A 25,176-nucleotide genomic window follows, 5' to 3' on the forward strand; every position below is an offset into this window, starting at 1 on the left:
AGGAATACAGTAGTTACCATGACATTCTGGTTAGGAATACAGTAGTTACCATGACATTCTGGTTAGGAATACAGTAGTTACCATAATTTAAACTGGTCTGACATTCTGGTTAGGAATACAGTAGTTACCATGATTTAAACTGGTCTGACATTCTGGTTAGGAATACAGTAGTTACCATGACATTCTGGTTAGGAATACAGTAGTTACCATGACATTCTGGTTAGGAATACAGTAGTTACCATGACATTCTGGTTAGGAATACAGTAGTTACACATCCCAGTGTTCTACTTGGTAAATCAGAAAGCCATTGATTTTCATTTGATTGTTTTCTAGATTCCAACGGTGAACCACTGTGTCTGATCAGTTCCTCTGTGGAGTCAGGTGCTGACCTCCTCAAAGTGGAATACTTCAAGGTGGGATATACCTATTGATTTGGTTATACTCTGAGTGTACACCTTCCTAATATTGTCTTGCTCCCCCTTCCTCCCTCAGAACAGCCTCAATTCGTCGGGTCATGGACTCTACAAGGTGTCGAAAGCGTTCCACAGGGATGCTGACCCATGTTGACTCTACAAAGGTGTCGAAAGCGTTCCACAGGGATGCTGGCCCATGTTGACTCTACAAGGTGTCGAAAGCGTTCCACAGGGATGCTGGCCCCATGTTGACTCCAATGCTATATAGTCTATACCTCTAGCCCAGTCTATACCTCTAGTACAGCCCTCTAGCCCAGTCTATACCTCTAGCCCAGTCTATACCTCTAGCCCAGTCTATAACTCTAGCAGTCTATAGCAGCCCCATGTTGACTCCAATGCTATATAGTCTATACCTCTAGCCCAGTCTATACCTCTAGTACAGCCCTCTAGCCCAGTCTATACCTCTAGCCCAGTCTATACCTCTAGCCCAGTCTATACCTCTAGCCCAGTCTATACCTCTAGCCCAGTCTATACCTCTGGGCAGTCTAGGTATAGACTAGTACAGCCCTCTAGCCCAGTCTATACCTCTAGCCCAGTCCTGACCTCTAGTATAGTAAAGTCTATACCTCTAGCCCAGTCTATACCTCTAGCCCAGTCTATACCTCTAGCCCAGTCTATACCTCTAGTATAGTAAAGTCTATACCTCTAGCCCAGTCCTGACCTCTAGTATAGTAAAGTCTATACCTCTAGTACAGTCTATACCTCTAGCCCAGTCTCGACCTCTAGTACACTCTATACCTCTAGTACACTCTATACCTCTAGTACAGTCTATACCTCTAGCCCAGTCCTGACCTCTAGTACAGCCCTCTAGCCCAGTCTATACCTCTAGCCCAGTCCTGACCTCTAGTATAGTAAAGTCTATACCTCTAGTACAGTCTATACCTCTAGTACAGTCTATACCTCTAGCCCAGTCCTGACCTCTAGTATAGTAAAGTCTAAACCTCTAGTACAGTCTATACCTCTAGTACAGTCTTGACATCTGGTATAGTCTATACCTCTAGTACAGTCTATACCTCTAGCCCAGTCTAGTACAGCCCTCTAGCCCAGTCTATACCCCTAGCCCAGTCCTGACCTCTAGTATAGTAAAGTATATACCTCTAGTACAGTCTATACCTCTTGTACAGTCTATACCTCTTGCCCAGTCCTGACCTCTAGTACAGCCCTCTAGCCCAGTCTATACCCATATAAATATAGGACAAAACACACATCATGACAAGAGACAAATAGAGACCTAAGACGACAACATAGCAAGGCAGCAACACATGACAACATAGCAAGGCAGCAACACATGACAACATAGCAAGGCAGCAACACATGACAACATAGCAAGGCAGCAACACATGACAACATAACAAGGCAGCAACACATGACAACATAGCAAGGCAGCAACACATGACAACATAGCAAGGCAGCAACACATGAAAACATAGCAAGGCAGCAACACATGACAACATTGCAAGGCAGCAACACATGACAACATAGCAAGGCAGCAACACATGACAACATAGCAAGGCAGCAACACATGACAACATAGCAAGGCAGCAACACATGACAACATAGCAAGGCAGCAACACATGACAACATAGCAAGGCAGCAACACATGACAACATAGCAAGGCAGCAACACATGACAACATAGCAAGGCAGCAACACATGACAACATAGCAAGGCAGCAACACATGACAACATAGCAAGGCAGCAACACATGACAACATAGCAAGGCAGCAACACATGACAACATAGCAAGGCAGCAACACATGACAACATAGCAAGGCAGCAACACATGACAACATAGCAAGGCAGCAACACATGACAACATAGCAAAGCAGCAACACATGACAACATAGCAAGGCAGCAACACATGACAACATAGCAAGGCAGCAACACATGACAACATAGCAAGGCAGCAACACATGACAACATAGCAAGGCAGCAACACATGACAACATAGCAAGGCAGCAACACATGACAACATAGCAAGGCAGCAACACATGACAACATAGCAAGCAGCAAACATGACAACATAGCAAGGCAGCAACACATGACAACATAGCAACACATGACAACAACATAGCAAGGCAGCAACACATGACAACATAGCAAGGCAGCAACACATGACAACATAGCAAGGCAGCAACACATGACAACATAGCAAGGCAGCAACACATGACAACATAGCAAGGCAGCAACACATGACAACATAGCAAGGCAGCAACACATGACAACATAGCAAAGCAGCAACACATGACAACATAGCAAGGCAGCAACACATGATAACATAGCAAGGCAGCAACACATGACAACATAGCAAGGCAGCAACACATGACAACTTGTATAGCATTGTTCAGCAACACATGACAACATAGTTCAAGGCAGCAACACATGACAACATAGCAAGTTCAGCAACACATGACAACATTGTTCTTAAAGCCAGCAACACATGACAACATAAAGGCAGCAACACATGACAACATAGCATGGTAGCAAAGCAACATGACAATAACATGGTAAAGCCTAGCACAACATGGTAGCTTAAACAACATGGTAGTAACATTGTTCTTAAAGCATGGTAGCAACATGACATGACAAAACATGGTAGCATCACAAAATGGTAAAGCATCTTGACAACATGGTAGCATAAACGACAACATGGTAGCAGCCATAACATGGTTGCAGCACAACATGGTAGCAGCACAAAATGGTAGCTTAAGCTTGTAACATGGTTGCAGCACAATATGGTAGCAGCACAACATGGTAGCAGCACAACATGGTAGTTCAGCCTTGTATAACATGGTTGCACCACGACATGGTTGCACCACGACATGTTAGTAATGCAACATGGTAGTAATGCAACATGGTAGTAACTTATTGACAAAGCCAGCATGACATGGTAGCAACATGGTATTAACTTATTGGTAAAGCCAGTGCAACATGGTAGCAGCCTTGTATAACATGGTAGCAGCGCGACATGGTATAGCAGTTCACAACATGGTATAGCATTGACATAGTAGCAGCACGACATGGTAGCTTAAAGCACAAAACATGGTAGTAATGTTCTTAAACATGGTATAACACATGTTAGTTCAGCCTTGTATAACATGTTCTTAAAGCACTTGTATAACATGGTTCTTAAAGCGTGACATGGTAGTTCTTAAAGCCTTGTATAACATTGGTAGCAGCCGACATGGTAGCTTAAGCTTGTACAACATGGTAGCATAAAGACATGGTATAACTTATTGATAAAGCCTTGTACATGGTAGTTCTTAAATTCTTGTATAATGTTAGCAGCCTTGTATGACATGGTACAAACACTATTGCTTTCATGTATTATTCTTAGCCTTGGAGTCTTATTGTTCTTAAAGCCTTGTATAACTTATTGTTATTGTTCTTAAAGCCTTGTATAACTGTTATTGTTCTTAAAGCCTTGTATAACTGTTATTGTTCTTAAAGCCTTGTATAACTTATTGTTCTTAAAGCCTTGTATAACTGTTATTTTCTTAAAGCCTTGTATAACTTATTGTTATTGTTCTTAAAGCCTTGTATAACTGTTATTGTTCTTAAAGCCTTGTATAACTGTTATTGTTCTTAAAGCCTTGTATAGCAGCTTAAAAAAACACAGTCGATACGGGCTCTATGCAGCACTTGTTTCCCCCTACAGTCTGGAATTATTTTTATCACTTTGGATATTAAAGCATTTGACGTCATTAAATACCACATCAAACACCTTTTATGAGCCTTTCCTAAAATAGGAAATTCAGACACTTCTTCGAAATGCAAAGAGGCGCATTCCCAGAATCCCCATGGTCATTGTACTGTAGTTATATTTAATGATACAGTAGTGTAGCTGTTCAGAAACCCCCAGCCGTATGTCCTCTCTCTCTGTGGACATGTTCTCTGTTCAGAACCCCCCAGCAACATGTCCTCTCTCTGTGGACATGTTCTCTGTTCAGAAACCCCCAGCCTTATGTCCTCTCTCTGTGGACATGTTCTCTGTTCAGAAACCCCCAGCCTTATGTCCTCTCTCTGTGGACATGTTCTCTGTTCAGAAACCCCCAGCAACATGTCCTCTCTCTCTGTGGACATGTTCTCTGTTCAGAAACCCCCAGCCTTATGTCCTCTCTCTCTGTGGACATGTCCTCTGTTCAGAAACCCCCAGCCTTATGTCCTCTCTCTCTGTGGACATGTCCTCTGTTCAGAAACCCCCAGCAACATGTCCTCTCTCTGTGGACATGTTTTCTGTGCCAGGCAGCAGGCTCTGGTGTCCTACAACCCAGAGATGTCATCTTCTTAAACCCCGTAACCTCAATCTCATTATAATAATAATAATATATTATTATTATTATTATTATTATTATTATTATTATTATTAGATGTCATCTTCAACCCCGTAACCTCAATCTCATTATAGAGATGCTGTACAAGACGGACATTACATTCTCACTGTTTGTCTCTGTCATTATCAACACAATAGACCAGGGCACTCTCCAGACCTGGCCTGTGTCCCAAATGGCACCATATTCCTATGCAGTGCACTACTTTTAACCAGAGCCCTATGCTACAAGTAGTGCACTATATAGGAGTAGGGTTCCATTTCAGACACGGCCTAGAGCCCAGGTGGTGCCTGGCGTCAAGCCTGACAACATGACCGTCAGTGTGTTTCTCAGTGAGAATATACGTGTTGATATAATCCTCCTAAATGAATGGTTGTCAGAAGCCAGTGGTCCTGGTTAACAAAGCAGCATCTCTAAGGATCAGGAGTAGGTCTGGTCAAAGTCTACTTTTGTGTTATTTTGAGCATCTAAACGACTGCTAATGTTTTGTGATAGTGATCGATTTTGTGTTTCCGTTACTCCTAAATGACTTCTAATTGATTTGTGTTTCCATTACCACTAAATGACTGCTAATTGATGTGTGTTTCCATTACCCCTAAATGACTACTAATTGATTTGTTTCCATTACCCCTAAATGACTGCTAATTGATTTGTGTTTCCATTACCCTAAATGACTGCTAATTGATTTGTGTTTGTTACTCCTAAATGACTTCTAATTGATTTGTGTTTCCATTACCACTAAATGACTGCTAATTGATTTGTGTTTCCATTACCCCTAAATGACTGCTAATTGATTTGTGTTTCCATTACTCCTAACTGACTGCTAATTGATTTGTGTTTCCATTACTCCTAAATGACTGCTAATTGATATGTGTTTCCATTACTCCTAAATGACTGCTAATTGATTTGTTTCCATTACCACTAAATGACTGCTAATTGATATGTGTTTCCATTACTACTAAATGACTGCTAATTGATTTATGTTTCCATTACCCCTAAATGACTGCTAATTTATTTGTTTCCATTACCCCTAAATGACTGCTAATTGATTTGTGTTTCCATTACCCCTAAATGACTGCTAATTGATTTGTGTTACCATTACTCCTAAATGACTTCTAATTGATTTGTGTTTCCATTACCCCTAAATGACTGCTAATTGATGTGTGTTTCCATTACTCCTAAATGACTTCTAATTGATTTGTGTTACCATTACTCCTAAATGACTGCTAATTGTTTTTTTTCCATTACTCCAAAATTACTGCTAATTGATATGTGTTTCCATTACCCCTAAATGACTGCTAATTGATTTGTGTTTCCATTACCACCAAATGACTGCTAATTGATGTGTGTTTCCATTACCCCTAAATGACTGCTAATTGATTTGTTTCCATTACCCCTAAATGACTGCTAATTGATTTGTGTTTCCATTACCCCTAAATGACTGCTAATTGATATGTTTCCATTACCCCTAAATTACTGCTAATTGATTTGTGTTTCCATTACCCCTAAATGACTGCTAATTGATTTGTGTTTCCATTACCCCTAAATGACTGCTAATTGATTTGTGTTTCCATTACCCCTAAATGACTGCTAATTGATTGTGTTTCCATTACCCCTAAATGACTGCTAATTGATTTGTGTTTCCATTACCCCTAAATGACTGCTAATTGATTTGTGTTTCCATTACCCCTAAATGACTGCTAATTGATTTGTGTTTCCATTACCCCTAAATGACTGCTAATTGATTTGTTTCCATTACCCCTAAATGACTGCTAATTGATTTGTGTTTCCATTACCCCTAAATGACTGCTAATTGATTTGTGTTTCCATTACCCCTAAATGACTGCTAATTGATTTGTGTTTCCATTACCCCTAAATGACTGCTAATTGATTTGTGTTTCCATTACCCCTAAATGACTGCTAATTGATTTGTGTTTCCATTACCCCTAAATGACTGCTAATTGATTTGTTTCCATTACCCCTAAATGACTGCTAATTGATTTGTGTTTCCATTACCCCTAAATGACTGCTAATTGATTTGTGTTTCCATTACCCCTAAATGACTGCTAATTGATTTGTGTTTCCATTACCCCTAAATTACTGCTAATTACCCCTAAATGACTGCTAATTGATTTGTGTTTCCTATTACTGCTAATTGATTTGTTCCATTACCCCATTACCCCTAAATGACTGCTAATTGATTTGTGTTTCCATTACCTAAATGACTGCTAATTGATTTGTGTTTCCATTACCCTAAATGACTGCTAATTGATTTGTGTTTCCATTACCCCTAAATGACTGCTAATTGATTTTTGTTTCCATTACCCCTAAATGACTGCTAATTGATTTGTGTTTCCATTACCCCTAAATGACTGCTAATTGATTTGTGTTTCCATTACCCCTAAATGACTGCTAATTGATTTGTGTTTCCATTACCCCTAAATGACTGCTAATTGATTTTGTTTCCATTACCCCTAAATGACTGCTAATTGATTTGTGTTTCCATTACCCCTAAATGACTGCTAATTTTGATTTGTAAATTCCTAATTACCCCTAAATGACTGCTAATTGATTTGTGTTTCCATTACCCCTAAATGACTGCTAATTGATTTTTTGTTTCCATTACCCCTAAATGACTGCTAATTGATTTGTGTTTCCATTCCATTACCCCTAAATGACTGCTAATTGATTTTGTTTCCATTACCCCTAAATGACTGCTAATTGATTTGTGTTTCCATTACCCCTAAATGACTGCTAATTGATTTGTTTCCATTACCCCTAAATGACTGCTAATTGATTTGTGTTTCCATTACCCCTAAATGACTGCTAATTGATATGTGTTTCCATTACCCCTAAATGACTGCTAATTGATTTGTTTCCATTACCCCTAAATGACTGCTAATTGATATGTGTTTCCATTACCCCTAAATGACTGCTAATTGATGTGCTGTTTTCTTTCTTCTCAGGCTGACAGAAACAGGCCAAACTTTGCCACTGTTCACAAGAATACTGAGCAGATGATCAACGTAAGTAATGATATCTAAACGGTTTATTTATTCGTCCTATACACCCAAGCGGGCAAAATTAAAACGACATCATTTCAACCAGACTCCAACCAGTTGTTTCTAAACTAGCATGAACTCGTTGTAATGCTGGGAAAGGCTCTGATATGTTAGACACAACATTCTGCCTGCAACTGGCACCTTTAATAAATGCAGCGGCCGTGCTAATGTAGCCTGGTGGTTGTTGAATGGGGATCTGAGAGGTCTGTGAAGCCTGCCGACATCTTCCTGTTCTCTTAAGACCTCAAAGGGCTCGTTTCATTTACCGTCTGATCATCACAGTCCATGTGACTTGGTTACGTGGCTCTTTCTCTTTCCCCTCTCTCTACTCTTTTTCTTTCCCCTCTACCCCTAAATTCTCTATTTGTTTCATTACCCCTAAATCTTTCTTTCCCCTCACTCTCTCCCTAATTGATTTTCTTTCTACCTCTGACTCTCCTCTCTCTCCCCTTTCTATATGTGTTTCATTACCCCTAAATGACTGCTAATTGATGTGCTCTCTCTTTCTCTCTCTCTCTCTTTTTCTTTCCCCTCTCTCTACTCTTTATATTTCCCCTCTCTCTCTCCCCTTTCTCTACGCTCACTTTCTTTCTCTCTCGCTCTCCTCTCTCTCGCTCTCCTCTCTCCCTCTCCTCTCTCTCTCTCTCTCTCCTCTCTCTCTCTCTCTCTCCTCTCTCTCTCTCTCCTCTCTCTCGCTCTCCCTCTCTCTCTCTCTCTCTCTCTCTCTCTCTCTCTCTCTCTCTCTCTCTCTCTCTCTCGCTCTCCTCTCTCTCGCTCTCCTCTCTCGCTCTCCTCTCTCTCTCTCGCTCTCCTCTCTCTCGCTCTCCTCTCTCTCTCGCTCTCCTCTCTCTCTCTCTCTCGCTCTCTCTCTCTCTCTCTCGCTCTCCTCTCTCTCGCTCTCTCCTCTCTCTCTCTCTCTCTCGCTCTCTCCTCTCTCGCTCTCCTCTCTCTCTCTCGCTCTCCTCTCCTCTCTCCTCTCTCTCTCTCGCTCTCTCCTCTCTCGCTCTCCTCTCCTCTCTCGCTCTCCTCTCCTCTCTCGCTCTCCTCTCCTCTCTCTCTCCCCTTTCTCTACTCTCTCTCTCGACTCTCTACTCTCTTCTCTCTCAACTCTCTTCTCTCTCTCTCTACTCTTTCTCTACTCTCTCTCTCTCTCTCTCTCTCTCTCTCTCTCTCTCTCTCTCTCTCTCTCTCTCTCTCTCTCTCTCTCTCTCTTTCTCTACTCGCTCTCTACTCTCTCTCTCTCTACTCTCTCTCAACTCTCTTCTCTCTCTCTCTCTACTCTCTCGGTCCCCATCTCCCCCTCCTGTAGGTGACCTTCACCTCCCTGGATCTACTGCTTCACACGGAGGCTCTCCTCTCCACCATAGACTTCCTGTCTTCTGCCCTGTCCTCCGGCAGCCTGCCCCCCTCACCAGAGGAGCCTAAGCAGAAGTCTGAGGAGAGCAGCAGGGCCATCTCCGCCAAGTCAAGTAAACACACAATATACTTTACACAAGGACACAACACACACTGTACAGATTTACACACACACACACACACACATACAGACGGACACACACTATAAGCATACACACACTGTACAGATTTACACACACACACACACATACAGACTGACACACACTATAAGCATACACACACTCAACAGTAGACGTACTTTATACCAGCGAGATGTCATCGTTTTCCTCTTTTCTGTTCAAACAGAATCAACTCATTCTGAGTGGTGAAGGTTAGGTATTCATTCTGAGTGGTGAAGGTTAGGGAATCATTCTGAGTGGTGAAGGTTAGGTATTCATTCTGAGTGGTGAAGGTTAGGGATTCATTCTGAGTGGTGAAGGTTAGGGAATCATTCTGAGTGGTGAAGGTTAGGGAATCATTCTGAGTGGTGAAGGTTAGGGAATCATTCTGAGTGGTGAAGGTTAGGGAATCATTCTGAGTGGTGAAGGTTAGGGAATCATTCTGAGTGGTGAAGGTTAGGGAATCATTCTGAGTGGTGAAGGTTAGGGAATCATTCTGAGTGGTGAAGGTTAGGTCTTTATTCTGAGTGGTGAAGGTTAGGTATTCATTCTGAGCGGTGAAGGTTGGGTATTCATTCTGAGTGGTGAAGCTTAGGGAATCATTCTGAGTGGTGAAGGTTAGGGAATCATTCTGAGTGGTGAAGGTTAGGGAATCATTCTGAGTGGTGAAGGTTAGGTCTTCATTCTGAGTGGTGAAGGTTAGGTCTTCATTCTGAGTGGTGAAGGTTAGGTGTTCATTCTGAGTGGTGAAGGTTAGGTCTTCATTCTGAGTGGTGAAGGTTAGGTCTTCATTCTGAGTGGTGAAGGTTAGGTCTTTATTCTGAGTGGTGAAGGTTAGGTATTCATTCTGAGCGGTGAAGGTTGGGTATTCATTCTGAGCGGTGAAGCTTAGGGAATCATTCTGAGTGGTGAAGGTTAGGGAATCATTCTGAGTGGTGAAGGTTAGGGAATCATTCTGAGTGGTGAAGGTTAGGTCTTCATTCTTAGTGGTGAAGGTTAGGTCTTCATTCTGAGTGGTGAAGGTTAGGTGTTCATTCTGAGTGGTGAAGGTTAGGTCTTCATTCTGAGTGGTGAAGGTTAGGTCTTCATTCTGAGTGGTGAAGGTTAGGTCTTCATCCTGAGTGGTGAAGGTTAGGTGTTCATTCTGAGTGGTGAAGGTTAGGTGTTCATTCTGAGTGGTGAAGGTTAGGTGTTCATTCTGAGTGGTGAAGGTTAGGTGAGTGGTGAAGGTTAGGTGTTCATTCTGAGTGGTGAAGGTTAGGTGTTCATTCTGAGTGGTGAAGGTTAGGTGTTCATTCTGAGTGGTGAAGGTTAGGTGTTCATTCTGAGTGGTGAAGGTTAGGTGTTCATTCTGAGTGGTGAAGGTTAGGTGTTCATTCTGAGTGGTGAAGGTTAGGTGTTCATTCTGAGTGGTGAAGGTTAGGTGTTCATTCTGAGTGGTGAAGGTTAGGTATTCATTCTGAGTGGTGAAGGTTAGGTCTTCATTCTGAGCGGTGAAGGTTAGGGAATCATTCTGAGCGGTGAAGGTTAGGGAATCATTCTGAGCGGTGAAGGTTAGGGAATCATTCTGAGTGGTGAAGGATAGGGAATCATTCTGAGTGGTGAAGGTTAGGGAATCATTCTGCGCGGTGAAGGTTAGGGAATCATTCTGAGCGGTGAAGGTTGGGGAATCATTCTGAGCGGTGAAGGTTAGGGAATCATTCTGAGCGGTGAAGATTAGGTGTTCGTTCTGAGTGGTGAAGGTTGGGTGTTCGTTCTGAGGGGTGAAGGTTAGGTGTTCGTTCTGAGAGGTGAAGGTTAGGTGTTCGTTCTGAGTGGTGACGGTTAGGTGTTCGTTCTGAGTGGTGAAGGTTAGGTGTTCATTCTCAGTGGTGAAGGTTAGGTGTTCATTCTGAGTGGTGAAGGTTAGGTGTTCATTCTGAGTGGTGAAGGTTAGGTGTTCATTCTCAGTGGTGAAGGTTAGGTGTTCGTTCTGAGTGGTGAAGGTTAGGTGTTCGTTCTGAGTGGTGAAGGTTAGGTGTTCATTCTCAGTGGTGAAGGTTAGGTGTTCATTCTGAGTGGTGAAGGTTAGGTGTTCATTCTGAGTGGTGAAGGTTAGGTGTTCATTCTGAGTGGTGAAGGTTAGGTCTTCATTCTGAGTGGTGAAGGTTAGGGTTAGGGTTTGGGGGAAGGCTTAAAACAAAAATAATTCAAAAGGACAAGCTATTACCAATCAAGTATTCTCGTGATGCTAGAGCGTTGTGAACTGGGTAGTAGCACAGCGATCTGAGCAGCGGGATCCGGCTCCGAGCATCACCACTTTTTCTCAAACTCCCAGTTGGTTGTCATGTGCGTTTTACTGAGGAGTGGCTTCCATCTGGCCACTCTACCATAAAGGCCTGCATGGTGGAGTGCTGCAGAGATGGGAGAACCTTTCAGAAGGACAACCATCTCCACAGAGGAACTCTGGAGCTCGGTCAGAGTGACCATCGTGTTCTTGGTCACCTCCCTGACCAAGGCCCTTCTCCCCTGATTGCTCAATTTGGTCGGGCGGCCAGCTCTAGGAAGAGTCTTGGTGGTTCCAAACTTCCTCCATTTAAGAATGATGGAGGCCCCTGTGTTCTTGGGGACCTTCAATGCCGCAGAAATGTTTTGGTACCCTTCCCCAGATCTGTGCCTCGACACAATCCTGTCTTGGAGCTCTACGGACAATTCCTTTGACCTCATGGCTTGGTTTTTGCTCTGACATGCACTGTCAACTGTGGGACCTTTATATAGACAGGTGTGTGCCTTTTCAAATCATGTCCAATCAATTGAATTTACCACAGTTGGACTCCAATCAAGTTGTAGAAACATCTCAAGGAAGATCAATGGAAACAGGATGCACCTGAGCTCAATTTCAAGTCTCATAGCAAAGGGTCTGAATACTTATGTAAATAAGTTATTTCTGTTTTTTATTTAATCATTATGGGGTATTGTGTGTAGATTGATACATTTTAGAATGAGGCTGTAACTTAACAAAATGTGTAAAAAGGTTAATTGGTCTGAATACTTTCTGAATGAGCACTGTACTCTACCTCCACCCTGCATCCTGTAGACTTGATCTTGCCCCATAAACAGATGGAAAAACAGAGCAGTGGTTTGTAGATGAGATTAGAGGCCTCTTAGCCATGTCAAGTAAACACACACACATCCTGCTAAAACACTGCCCACTTTCACACTCAGCCTCGACGTCTGCGTACACACCTCGGACAGGGATCACTGAGCAGGTCAGCAGGTCAATCTGGTGACCTGGTTAAATGAAGGCCAGAGGACCACCCCAAGTGGACTGTTGATCACTGAGCAGGTCAGCAGGTCAATCTGGTGACCTGGTTAAATGAAGGCCAGAGGACCACTCCAAGTGGACTGTTGATCACTGAGCAGGTCAGCAGGTCAATCTGGTGACCTGGTTAAATGAAGGCCAGAGGACCACCCCAAGTGGACTGTTGATCACTGAGCAGGTCAGCAGGTCAATCTGGTGACCTGGTTAAATGAAGGCCAGAGGACCACCCCAAGTGGACTGTTGATCACTGAGCAGGTCAGCAGGTCAATCTGGTGACCTGGTTAAATGAAGGCCAGAGGACCGTTGATCACTGAGCAGGTCAGCAGGTCAATCTGGTGACCTGGTTAAATGAAGGCCAGAGGACCACCCCAAGTGGACTGTTGATCACTGAGCAGGTCAGCAGGTCAATCTGGTGACCTGGTTAAATGAAGGCCAGAGGACCACCCCAAGTGGACTGTTGATCACTGAGCTGTGTCAGCAGGTCAATCTGGTGACCTGGTTAAATGAAGGCCAGAGGACCACCCCAAGTGGACTGTTGATCACTGAGCAGGTCAGCAGGTCAATCTGGTGACCTGGTTAAATGAAGGCCAGAGGACCACCCCAAGTGGACTGTTGATCACTGAGCTGTGTCAGCAGGTCAATCTGGTGACCTGGTTAAATGAAGGACAGAGGACCACCCCAAGTGGACTGTTGATCGCCATTGAATCCCCAGGTGGTGAGGGTAGGCAACAACATGTCTGCCATGCTGATCCTCAACACTGGGGCCCCTCAGGGGTGCATGCTTAGTCCCCTCCTGTACTCCCTGTTCACCCACGACTGTGTGGCTAAACACGACTCCAACACCATCATTAGTCGTTAGGCCTGATCACTGACAACGATGAGACAGCCAAATAGGGAGGAGGTCAGAGACCTGGCAGTGTGATGCCATGACAACAACCTCTCCCTCAATGTGAGCAAGACAAAGGAGATGATTGTGGACTTACAGGAAAAGGAGGACTGAACAGGCGCCATTAACATATGTGGAGCGGTCGAGAGTTTCAAGTGCCTTTTTATGTATATATATTTTTGTATTGGTTTTCACGTGTTAGTAATAAAAACGTACCATTCATTTCATTAGATATAACAGATTCTGAAGGCCTAAGGGACTGGACTATCTTTACATGTCTCTTTTGGTTTGGTCAACCAATAGCGAAATCATGGTGTGACTTTCTGTCCGTTTCCATGACAGCGGCTCTAGGTTCTCCGTCGGACGGTGACGTCGTCGACCTGAAGGTGATGATGCGGCTGGGGGCGTTCAACGTCCTAGTGTGTGATCAGAACTGCAACATGGCTGACATCAAGATACAAGGTGCCGATGTAGACAGAACCCTCAGGGCCCGTACAGAACCCTCAGGGCCCCGTACAGAAGCCTCAGGGCCCCGTACAGAAGCCTCAGGGCCCGTACAGAACCCTCAGGGCCCGTACAGAACCCTCAGGGCCCGTACAGAGTACAGAACCCTCAGGGGCCCGTACAGAACCCTCAGGGGCCCGTACAGAACCCTCAGGAGCCCGTACAGAACCCACAGGGCCCCGTACAGAACCCACAGGGCCCCGTACAGAACCCTCAGGGGCCCGTACAGAACTCATAGGCTACACAATGTTGTCTTTTATACAGCTACACTTACATTTGATTATCATCTAGGGCTTTCGTAAGGGATTTCAGACAAGGTTTGTATATGATGAAAGTCCCAAAAATATTTTTTGGGGGGGTTATTTAAGTGTCTTGTGCTTGTGTGGTTTGCTGTTGACCTTTTTCTGAATTGATGTTAGCATCAGATCAACATTTTATCTTGTTGTACAGGTTTCAATGGATCCCTCCTGATGCAAGGGCCTCAAACCCACATCTCTGCCCGCCTTCGGGATTTCATCGTCATTAATGTTGACCCAAAAAGTATTCACAAAAAGGTAAGTCACGAAGTAAAACCACGAAAGATTTCAGTGACGGAGGGAGATGCGACAGTATATCATTCAACCCCGGTGAAATATTGCAGTTGAGTTTACCGGTTTGGTTCTCCGTTGCAGGCCATCTCTATCGTAGGAGACGAGGTGTTTAGTTTCAGTATGAGTCTGACCCCCAAGGCCACAGAGGGAGCCGGCTACGCAGACACCTCCAAGACAGACGGGAAGGTCCAGCTCAACGTGGGCTGTGTCCAAGTCGTCTACCTCCACAAGTTTGTCATGTCTTTGCTGGTGAGTCTCAGCGTGGGCTGTGTCCAAGTCGTCTACCTCCACAAGTTACTGATGTCTTTGCTGGTGAGTCTCAGCGTGGGTCCTGGAGTTTGTCATGTCTTTGCTGGTGAGTCTCAGCGTGGGTACTGGAGTTTGTCATGTCTTTGCTGGTGAGTCTCAGCGTGGGTACTGGAGTTTGTCATGTCTTTGCTGGTGAGTCTCAGCGTGGGTACTGGAGTTTGTCATGTCTTTGCTGGTGAGTCTCAGCGTGGGTACTGGAGTTTGTCATGTCTTTGCTGGTGAGTCTCAGCGTGGGTACTGGAGTTTGTCATGTCTTTGCTGGTGAGTCTCAGCGTGGGTACTGGAGTTTGTCATGTCTTTGCTGGTGAGTCTCAGCGTGGGTACTGGAGTTTGTCATGTCTTTGCTGGTGAGTCTCAGCGTTGGTACTGGAGTCAAGTCTCTTAGTCTCAACGGTCTGGAGTATTTAAAACTGATCTTTGTATTTAAGTGTGCAGAGACTCTCTTTCTTCAGTTCCTGGGTTTTTTCAGAATCCTGGTTGGATGATTCCCAGTTCAGCAGATACCTTACTAATTTCAGGAATCCTGGTTGGATGATTCCCAGTTCAGCGATACCTTACTAATTTCAGGAATCATCCGACTGGGATTCCTGGGAAAACATGAGAAGTTTCCGGAAGTTTAGCAGTCCTCGCTCGGTCTCCACTTTGATTCCTTCCCTTTCCGCTAAAGAACTTCACTCATCCGTGTTTTCCGTCTCTTTAGAATTTCAGCAACAACTTCCAGACGGCCAAAGAGGCGTTGAGTGTGGCCACGGCCCAGGCAGCAGAGAAGGCGGCCTCCAGCATCAGGGACTTTGCCCAGAAGAGCTTCCGTCTCTCCATGGACGTCAGGCTGAAGGCCCCTCTCATCATCATCCCTCAGTCCTCCACCTCACACAATGCACTGGAGGTGGACCTGGGGCTCATCACCGTGGGCAACAGCTTCTCTCTTCTTGCCGTGGAGGGATGTCCACTTCCTGCTGTCATTGACCACATGGACGTACAGCTCACACAGCTCAAACTGTCCAGGTCAGTGCAGAAAGCAAGGGTTTAATGCCTGGTCCTAAATCAGAAAGCAAGGGTTTAATGCCTGGTCCTAAATCAGAAAGCAAGGGCTTAATGCCTGGTCCCAGATCAGAAAGCAAGGGTTTAATGCCTGGTCCTAAATCAGAAAGCAAGGGTTTAATGCCTGGTCCCAGATCAGAAAGCAAGGGTTTAATGCCTGGTCCCAGATCAGAAAGCAAGGGTTTAATGCCTGGTCCCAGATCAGAAATGCCTGGTCCCAGATCAGAAAGCAAGGGTTTAATGCATGGTCCCAGATCAGAAAGCAAGGGTTTAATGCCTGGTCCCAGATCAGAAAGCAAGGATTTAATGCCTGGTCCCAGATCAGAAAGCAAGGATTTAATGCCTGGTCCCAGATCAGAAAGCAAGGGTTTAATGCCTGGTCCCAGATCAGAAAGCAAGGGTTTAATGCCTGGTCCCAGATCAGATAGCACGGTTTAATGCCTGGTCCCAAATCAGAAAGCAAGGGTTTAATGCCTGGTCCCAGATCAGAAAGTAACGGTTTAATGCTTGGTCCCAGATCAGAAAGCAAGGGTTTAATGCCTGGTCCCAGATCAGAAAGCAAGGGTTTAATGCCTGGTCCCAGATCAGATAGTAACGGTTTAATGCCTGGTCCCAGATCAGAAAGCTGGTCCCAGATCAGAAAGCAAGGGTTTAATGCCTGGTCCCAGATCAGAAAGCAAGGGTTTAATGCCTGGTCCCAGATCAGAAAGCAAGGGTTTAATGCCTGGTCCCAGATCAAAGAAAGCTGACTACCGTTAGTCTTAATGCCTGGTCAACCAGATCAGATGGCCAACCCTCAGAACCAGTTTAATGCCTGGTCCCAGATCAGAAAGCAAGGGCTTAATGCCTGGTCCCAGATCTGTATGTAAAAAGGGCTATCCAACTCCTCTGATTGATTTGAGTTGTTAGAGTTGATTCTCAAAGAACCGTCTGACTACCGTTAGTCCTCTCATAACGTCGACCCGGCACAACCTGACGAGGACTGGCCAACCCTCAGAACCTGGTTCCCTCTCTAGGTTTCTTCCTAGGTTACTGCCTTTTTTCTAGGGAGTTTTTCCTAGCCACCGTTCCTCTACATCGGCATTGCTGTGGTTTCTGTATAAGCACAACTGCTGTTGTAAAAAGGGCTTCGTAAATAAATTAATTTGATTGATTTGATTTTGAGTTGTAAGAGTTGGTTCTCAAAGAAACTGCTTGGTTCAATCGTGGTCTTACTGAATAGGCTCGGACGCTATACTATATATCGTGTACCGGGGTGTTTTGAAATACAGACGGTATGGTTTTCAATTCCGTAAAAGGAATTCAGCGTGGCGCCCATAAAGTTCAAGGGGTTGTATTCTACACCTCTGCTTATAAGTTAACTATCAGGTCTCCAGCTATGCATTTGGGTTTGTAACTTCCTAGCTAAGTGGCTAGATGGCAAGAACTAGCTTCTCGGTTAAAGCAGGAACAATCAGTCCCCTCCTGGATCAAGATCCCTGATGGCTACATGGCCTGCTGCCTACAGTACATGGCCTGCTGCCTACAGTACATGGCCTGCTGCCTACAGTACATGGCCTGCTGCCTACAGTACATGGCCTGCTGCCTACAGTACATGGCCTGCTGCCTACAGTACATGGCCTGCTGCCTACAGTACATGGCCTGCTGCCTACAGTACATGGCCTGCTGCCTACAGTACATGGCCTGCTGCCTACAGTACATGGCCTGCTGCCTACAGTACATGGCCTGCTGCCTACAGTACATGGCCTGCTGCCTACAGTACATGGCCTGCTGCCTACAGTACATGGCCTGCTGCCTACAGTACATGGCCTGCTGCCTACAGTACATGGCCTGCTGCCTACAGTACATGGCCTGCTGCCTACAGTACATGGCCTGCTGCCTACAGTACATGGCCTGCTGCCTACAGTACATGGCCTGCTGCCTACAGTACATGGCCTGCTGGCTACAGTACATGGCCTGCTGCCTACAGTACATGGCCTGCTGCCTACAGTACATGGCCTGCTGCCTACAGTACATGGCCTGCTGGCTACAGTAGATGGCCTGCTGCCTACAGTACATGGCCTGCTGCCTACAGTAGATGGCCTGCTGCCTACAGTAGATGGCCTGCTGCCTACAGTACATGGCCTGCTGGCTACAGTAGATGGCCTGCCGGCTACAGTACATGGCCTGTTGGCTACAGTACATGGCCTGCTGGCTACATCCCTGGGTTGGTACAGGAATGGTATGAAAGTCTGGATACCACACTAATACTGTAGCTAAATAAGCAAGTTGTCTAACTATCCATGTCTATAATTTAGCTTTCTCTCATTAGGATTTACATGGAAAAAGACTCTCAGCCCAGTACTGAGCTGCTGGAGCCTGTCAACCTGCTCCTAACAGTGAAGAGGAACCTGGCTGCAGCATGGTACCAGAAGATGGCCGCCGTAGAGGTAGAGGGAGACCTCAAGCCCATGAAGGTAGGAGCTAACAGGAACCATAGAGGTAGAGGGAGACCTCAAGCCCATGAAGGTAGGAGCTAACAGGAACCATAGAGGTAGAGGGAGACCTACAGCCTATGAAGGTAGGACCTAACAGGAACCATAGAGGTAGAGGGAGACCTCAAGCCTATGAAGGTAGGAGCTAACAGGAACCATAGAGGTAGAGGGAGACCTACAGCCTATGAAGGTAGGACCTAACAGGAACCATAGAGGTAGAGGGAGACCTCAAGCCCATGAAGGTAGGAGCTAACAGGAACCATAGAGGTAGGACCTAACAGGAACCATAGAGGTAGAGGGAGACCTCAAGCCCATGAAGGTAGGAGCTAACAGGAACCATGGAGGTAGGACCTAACAGGAACCATAGAGGTAGAGGGAGACCTCAAGCCCATGAAGGTAGGAGCTAACAGGAACCATAGAGGTAGAGGGAGACCTCAAGCCCATGAAGGTAGGAGCTAACAGGAACCATAGAGGTAGAGGGAGACCTCAAGCCCATGAAGGTAGGGAGCTAACAGGAACCATGGAGGTAGAGGGAGACCTCAAGCCTATGAAGGTAGGACCTAACAGGAACCATGGAGGTAGAAGGAGACCTCAAGCCTATGAAGGTAGGAGTTAACAGGAACCATAGAGGTAGAGGGAGACCTCAAGGAACCTAGAGGTAGAGGGAGACCATGAAGGTAGGAGCTAACAGGAACCATAGAGGTAGAGGGAGACCTACAGCCTATGAAGGTAGGACCTAACAGGAACCATGGAGGTAGAGGGAGAGACCATGAAGGTAGGAGATAACAGGAACCATAGAGGTAGAGGGAGAGCCTATGAAGGTAGGAGATAACAGGAACCATGGAGGTAGAGGGAGACCTCAAGTCCATGAAGGTAGGAGATAACAGGAACCATAGAGGTAGAGGGAGACCATGAAGGTAGGAGATAACAGGAACCATAGAGGTAGAGGGAGACCATGAAGGTAGGAGTTAACAGGAACCATAGAGGTAGAGGGAGACCATGAAGGTATGAGCTAACAGGAACCATAGAGGTAGAGGGAGACCATGAAGGTATGAGCTAACAGGAACCATAGAGGTAGACAGAGACCTACAGCCCATGAAGGTATGGGCTAACAGGAACCATAGAGGTAGAGGGAGACCATGAAGGTAGGAGCTAACAGGAACCATAGAGGTAGAGGGAGACCATGAAGGTAGGAGCTAACAGGAACCATAGAGGTAGAGGGAGACCTACAGCCCATGAAGGTAGGACCTAACAGGAACCATAGAGGTAGACAGAGACCTACAGCCCATGAAGGTAGGAGATAACAGTAACTACAATCATGTCTTTCCCTCAAAAGGAGTGGTTAGATAAAGATCTGTTTTGATACCAAGATGTTTGTATTGTAGCAGAGAAGCTGATTGAAGTTATCTTTACTCGTGTAGTAATGTCACCCTCTCTGATACCTGAGAACTTAGATTTCCTTCAAGTCATAATAGCTGAGCTTTCATGATTTAGTCATATTGATGGTTGACCTCTGGTTCGAGAATGGTATTGGTAAGCTGTGCAATATCGTCACCTTCCTTTAGACTTGAAGTAGCTTTGTCCCTTAAACCATAACAGCCGACCGTTGATGATTTAGTCACACTAACTGACTTCTGACTTCTGCTTGCAGCCTGGTTTGGAATGTAAGGTACATGCTACAGTCCTCTAAGGTTTGACAGTAAGATAATCAAGGCCGGTAGCCTAGCGATTAAGAGCGTTGGGGCCCAGTAACCGAAAGGTCGCTGGTGTAAATCCCGGAGCTGACTAGATCCACGTGCCCTTGAGCAAGGCAGATAATCAAGATAAATCAAGATAATCAAGGCAGGTAGTCTAGCGATTTGTTTAAATATATATTTTTTATTTATTTCACCTTTATTTAACCAGGTAGGCTAGTTGAGAACAAGTTCTCATTTGTAACTGCGACCTGGCCAAGATAAAGCATAGCAGTGTGAACAGACCACACAGAGTTACACATGGAGTAAACAATTAACAAGTCAATAACACAGTAGAAAAAAAGGGGAGTCTATATACAATGTGTGCAAAAGGCATGAGGTAGGCGAATAATTACAATTTGCAGATTAACACTGGAGTGATAAATGATCAGATGGTCATGTACAGGTAGAGATATTGGTGTGCAATAGAGCAGAAAAGTAAATAAATAAAAACAGTATGGGGATGAGGTAGGTGAAAATGGGTGGGCTATTTACCAATAGACTATGTACAGCTGCATCGATCGGTTAGCTGCTCAGATAGCTGATGTTTGAAGTTGGTGAGGGAGATAAAAGTCTCCAACTTCAGCGAATTTTGCAATTCGTTCCAATCACAGGCAGCAGAGTACTGGAACGAAAGGCGGCCAAATGAGGTGTTGGCTTGAGGGATGATCAGTGAGATACACCTGCTGGAGCGCGTGCTACGGATGGGTGTTGCCATCGTGACCAGTGAACTGAGATAAGGCGGAGCATTACCTAGCATGGACTTGTAGATGACCTGGAGCCAGTGGGTCTGGCGACGAATATGTAGCGAGGGCCAGCCGACTAGAGCATACAAGTCGCAGTGGTGGGTGGTATAAGGTGCTTTAATGACAAAACGGATGGCACTGTGATAAACTGCATCCAGTTTGCTGAGTAGAGTGTTGGAAGCAATTTTGTAGATGACATCGCCGAAGTCGAGGATCGGTAGGATAGTCAGTTTTACTAGGGTAAGCTTGGCGGCGTGAGTGAAGGAGGCTTTGTTGCGGAATAGAAAGCAGGGGAGCTGGACTGGCGAGTGTTATCCAGGTAAAAAAAAACTAACAATGACTAAATAGCTTGTAGCTAGTTAGCTGGTTAGCTTCTGGAGGTTCTTGAGTGTGTTCTAAAAATAAAAAATAATGGCGATTCCGTATCACATTGGGTGAGGCAGGTTTCCGGAAGGTATAAACAAATTAAAAATCGAAAAGTGATAGAAAGTAAATATGGGTCCAGTGAGTGTTTGGGACGTGGCGATTCAGACGGTTAGCAGGCCTGTGCTAACAAGCTAATAGTTAGTAGGCCGGGGCTAAACAAGGTAGCAGTTAGCAGGCCAAATTAGCAAGCAAGCATATAGCAAGGGCTAGAGAGTTAGCCTTTGGGGGACGTTGCGATGGGGTGAGTCTGTTTATTCCTCTTCATGCGGTGACATCGACAGACCGGTCGTGGGCCCGGGTATAATAATAATAATAATATATATGCCCAGCAGACGTATGCTACAGTCATGTGGCATACATTCTACAGGGGCTCTGGCCGCGCCTAGCTTCAAGCTAATTGGTATGCTGGAGCAAACGCTTAGCCAGGAGTAATCATCCGGGGTTGCGGTTTAGCTAGATAGCTAGTTGTGAAGATCCAGCTGAAAAATGTTCCACTTGCGGTGGGAATCCGGGGATAAAAAATAAATAGGTCCGTTATGCTCTGGTTAGAGTCGTGTTGTTCGAACTGGCGAGAGCTTTCCGAGCCAAAGATTAGCTGATGACCGGTTAGCTGAAGACCGCTAGCATAGCTGGTAGTTCGCTGGCTAGCTTCAGTTGAGGGGTTCCGGTTCCGAAGTAAATATAAATACTTTAGGAAAAGTAGCTACATTGGGTGAGGCGGGTTGCAGGAGAGTATTTGGAACCTTAGGTTTAGCAAAATGTTTTTAAAGATATGCAAAAACGGGAAAAAAACTATATATACAAGTGACACGACATGACAGGACGACTTACTGCTACGCCATCTTGGAAAGAGCATTGGGTCAGTAACCGAAAGGTCTCTGGTTCAAATATGACGATGTGCTCTTGAGCAAGGCGCTTAACCCTAATTGCTCCTGTAAGTCGCTCTGGATAAGTGTGTCTGCTAAATGACTCAAATGTAAAATTGGCAGCGAATTAGCATTAGCAAAGGCAACATTAGCATTAGCAAAGGCAACATTAGCATTAGCAAAGGAAACATTAGCATTAGCAAAGGAAACATTAGCAAAGGCAACATTAGCTTAACCTTCACCAACTTCAAACATCAGCTATCTGAGCAGCTAACCGATCGCTGCAGCTGTACATAATCTATTGGTAAATAGCCCACCCATTTTCACCTACCTCATCCCCACAGTTTTTATTTATTTACTTTTCTGCTCTTTTGCACACCAATATCTCTCTACCTGTACATGATCATCTGATCATTTATCACTCCAGTGTTAATCTGCAAAATTGTAATTATTCGCCTACCTCCTCATGCCTTTTGCACACATTGTATATAGACTCCCCTTTTTTTCCTACTGTGTTATTGACTTGTTAATTGTTTACTCCATGTGTAACTCTGTGTTGTCTGTTCACACTGCTATGCTTTATCTTGGCCAGGTCGCAGTTGCAAATGAGAACTTGTTCTCAACTAGCCTACCTGGTTAAATAAAGGTGAAATATAGCAGCATTAGCTTAACCTATAGCAACATTCACATTAGACCTAACAAAGTTGATTTATAGTTTAACTAATACCCTGCTTCACATAAAAAATATATATAAAAAATAATAAATTTGTTTTTTAAAATTATTAATTTGATTAAAATGAACAGTGGAACAGCCACTTTACAATAGTGCATCTAAATCTTTTAAGGGGGGTGAGAAGGATTACTTTATCCTATCCTAGGTATTCCTTAAAGAGGTGGGGTTTCAGGTGTCTCCGGAAGGTGGTGATTGACTCCGCTGTCCTGGCTGTGAGGGAGTTTGTTCCACCATTGGGGGAATCAAAACAATTATTTGACTGGGCTTGCGGGAACTTACTTTCAGTGGTAGGGAGGCGAGCAGGCCAAGGTGGAAAGAGTGCCCTTGTTTGGGTGTAGGGCCTGATCAGAGCCTGGAGGTTGAGGTGCCGTCCCCTCACATGTGGCAAACCATGGTCTTTAGCAGATTGAGCTTTAGCCAGTTAGTGGAGGATTTATGAGAGAACTTGGAAGGTTGAACACCAGATGTTCTGAGTTCAGGGGTTTAATGGCATAAGGAGCCCATAAATATGCAGTAATCCAGACGGGAGATGACAGTGCCTGGAAGGACCTGTTTCCTGTGCTTCGGATGTTGTAGGTTATAGTCAGAATGGGTCTGATTAAAGTGGGCTGCTATATATATATTTCAGCTATCACATCAATTATTTAAAAAAGAATTAGCTGAACTGTGTCTAAAACTGTGCTCTCCATCCACCAATGTAGTTAATTAGGCGGGTACCCTGATCAGGACTCAAACTGTGGTTCCTAGGACTGTCATTCCAAAACCATTATACCAAATGACTAAAATGTCGTGCTGATGTCACTAGGTGTTGTAAAAAAAAAAGATTGTTTAGTATTTTTACAAGGGGTTCCAAATTGTGTATATTTTTTTTTAAATATAATTTTTATTTTATCTGCTCGCTCACCTCGCTTTTCAAAATCCGTTAAACAGTGAATGAACTTTGTATTTCCTTGTGCCGTTTTCAACAAACATTGCCGCGATTTCGTCCGTCAATGGGGAGAATGATTTCGTCCGTCAATGGTGAGAATGGTTTCGTCCGTCAATGGGGAGAATGGTTTCGTCCGTCAATGGGGAGAATGGTTCCGTCCGTCAATGGGGAGAATGGTTTCGTCCGTCAATGGGGAGAATGGTTTCGTCCGTCAATGGGGAGAATGGTTTCGTCCGTCAATGGGGAGAATGGTTCCGTCCGTCAATGGTGAGAATGGTTCCGTCCGTCAATGGTGAGAATGATTTCGTCCGTCAATGGTGAGAATGGTTCCGTCCGTCAATGGGGAGAATGATTTCGTCCGTCAATGGTGAGAATGGTTCCGTCCGTCAATGGGGAGAATGATTTTGTCCGTCAATGGGGAGAATGGTTTCGTCCGTCAATGGGGAGAATGGTTTCGTCCGTCAATGGTGAGAATGGTTTCGTCCGTCAATGGGGAGAATGGTTTCGTCCGTCAATGGGGAGAATGGTTCCGTCCGTCAATGGGGAGAATGGTTTCGTCCGTCAATGGGGAGAATGGTTTCGTCCGTCAATGGGGAGAATGGTTTCGTCCGTCAATGGGGAGAATGGTTTCGTCCGTCAATGGGGAGAATGGTTTCGTCCGTCAATGGGGAGAATGGTTTCGTCCGTCAATGGGGAGAATGGTTTCGTCCGTCAATGGTGAGAATGGTTTCGTCCGTCAATGGGGAGAATGGTTTCGTCCGTCAATGGTGAGAATGGTTTCGTCCGTCAATGGTGAGAATGATTTCGTCCGTCAATGGGGAGAATGGTTTCGTCCGTCAATGGGGAGAATGGTTTCGTCCGTCAATGGTGAGAATGGTTTCGTCCGTCAATGGTGAGAATGGTTTCGTCCGTCAATGGGGAGAATGGTTTCGTCCGTCAATGGGGAGAATGATTTCGTCCGTCAATGGTGAGAATGATTTCGTCCGTCAATGGGGAGAATGATTTCGTCCGTCAATGGGGAGAATGATTTCGTCCGTCAATGGGGAGAATGATTTCGTCCGTCAATGGTGAGAATGGTTTCGTCCGTCAATGGGGAGAATGGTTTCGTCCGTCAATGGGGAGAATGGTTTCGTCCGTCAATGGGGAGAATGGTTTCGTCCGTCAATGGGGAGAATGGTTTCGTCCGTCAATGGTGAGAATGGTTTCGTCCGTCAATGGTGAGAATGGTTTCGTCCGTCAATGGGGAGAATGGTTTCGTCC

The 25,176-nt window shown here is 44.9% G+C and overlaps 1 protein-coding gene across 1 annotated transcript in view; it reads left to right on the forward strand.

Moving 5' to 3' along the window:
- Nucleotides 1–257: 257 nt before the first annotated feature.
- Nucleotides 258–25,176, forward strand: part of LOC118383767 (intermembrane lipid transfer protein VPS13C-like) — a gene marked incomplete at its 3' end in the record, with an annotated part of 35,276 nt that continues 10,357 nt past the window's right edge. Inside the window, exons 1-8 of the mRNA XM_052502511.1 lie at nt 258–413; nt 7,770–7,829; nt 9,175–9,334; nt 13,909–14,028; nt 14,521–14,624; nt 14,742–14,909; nt 15,670–15,974; nt 18,322–18,466. Of these exons, the coding sequence (XP_052358471.1) occupies nt 7,821–7,829; nt 9,175–9,334; nt 13,909–14,028; nt 14,521–14,624; nt 14,742–14,909; nt 15,670–15,974; nt 18,322–18,466 (1,011 nt within the window). The remainder of the gene's footprint in view (nt 414–7,769; nt 7,830–9,174; nt 9,335–13,908; nt 14,029–14,520; nt 14,625–14,741; nt 14,910–15,669; nt 15,975–18,321; nt 18,467–25,176) is intronic.

This window comes from Oncorhynchus keta, unplaced genomic scaffold, assembly GCF_023373465.1.
Source record: "Oncorhynchus keta strain PuntledgeMale-10-30-2019 unplaced genomic scaffold, Oket_V2 Un_contig_15706_pilon_pilon, whole genome shotgun sequence".
Lineage (NCBI taxonomy): Eukaryota > Metazoa > Chordata > Actinopteri > Salmoniformes > Salmonidae > Oncorhynchus > Oncorhynchus keta.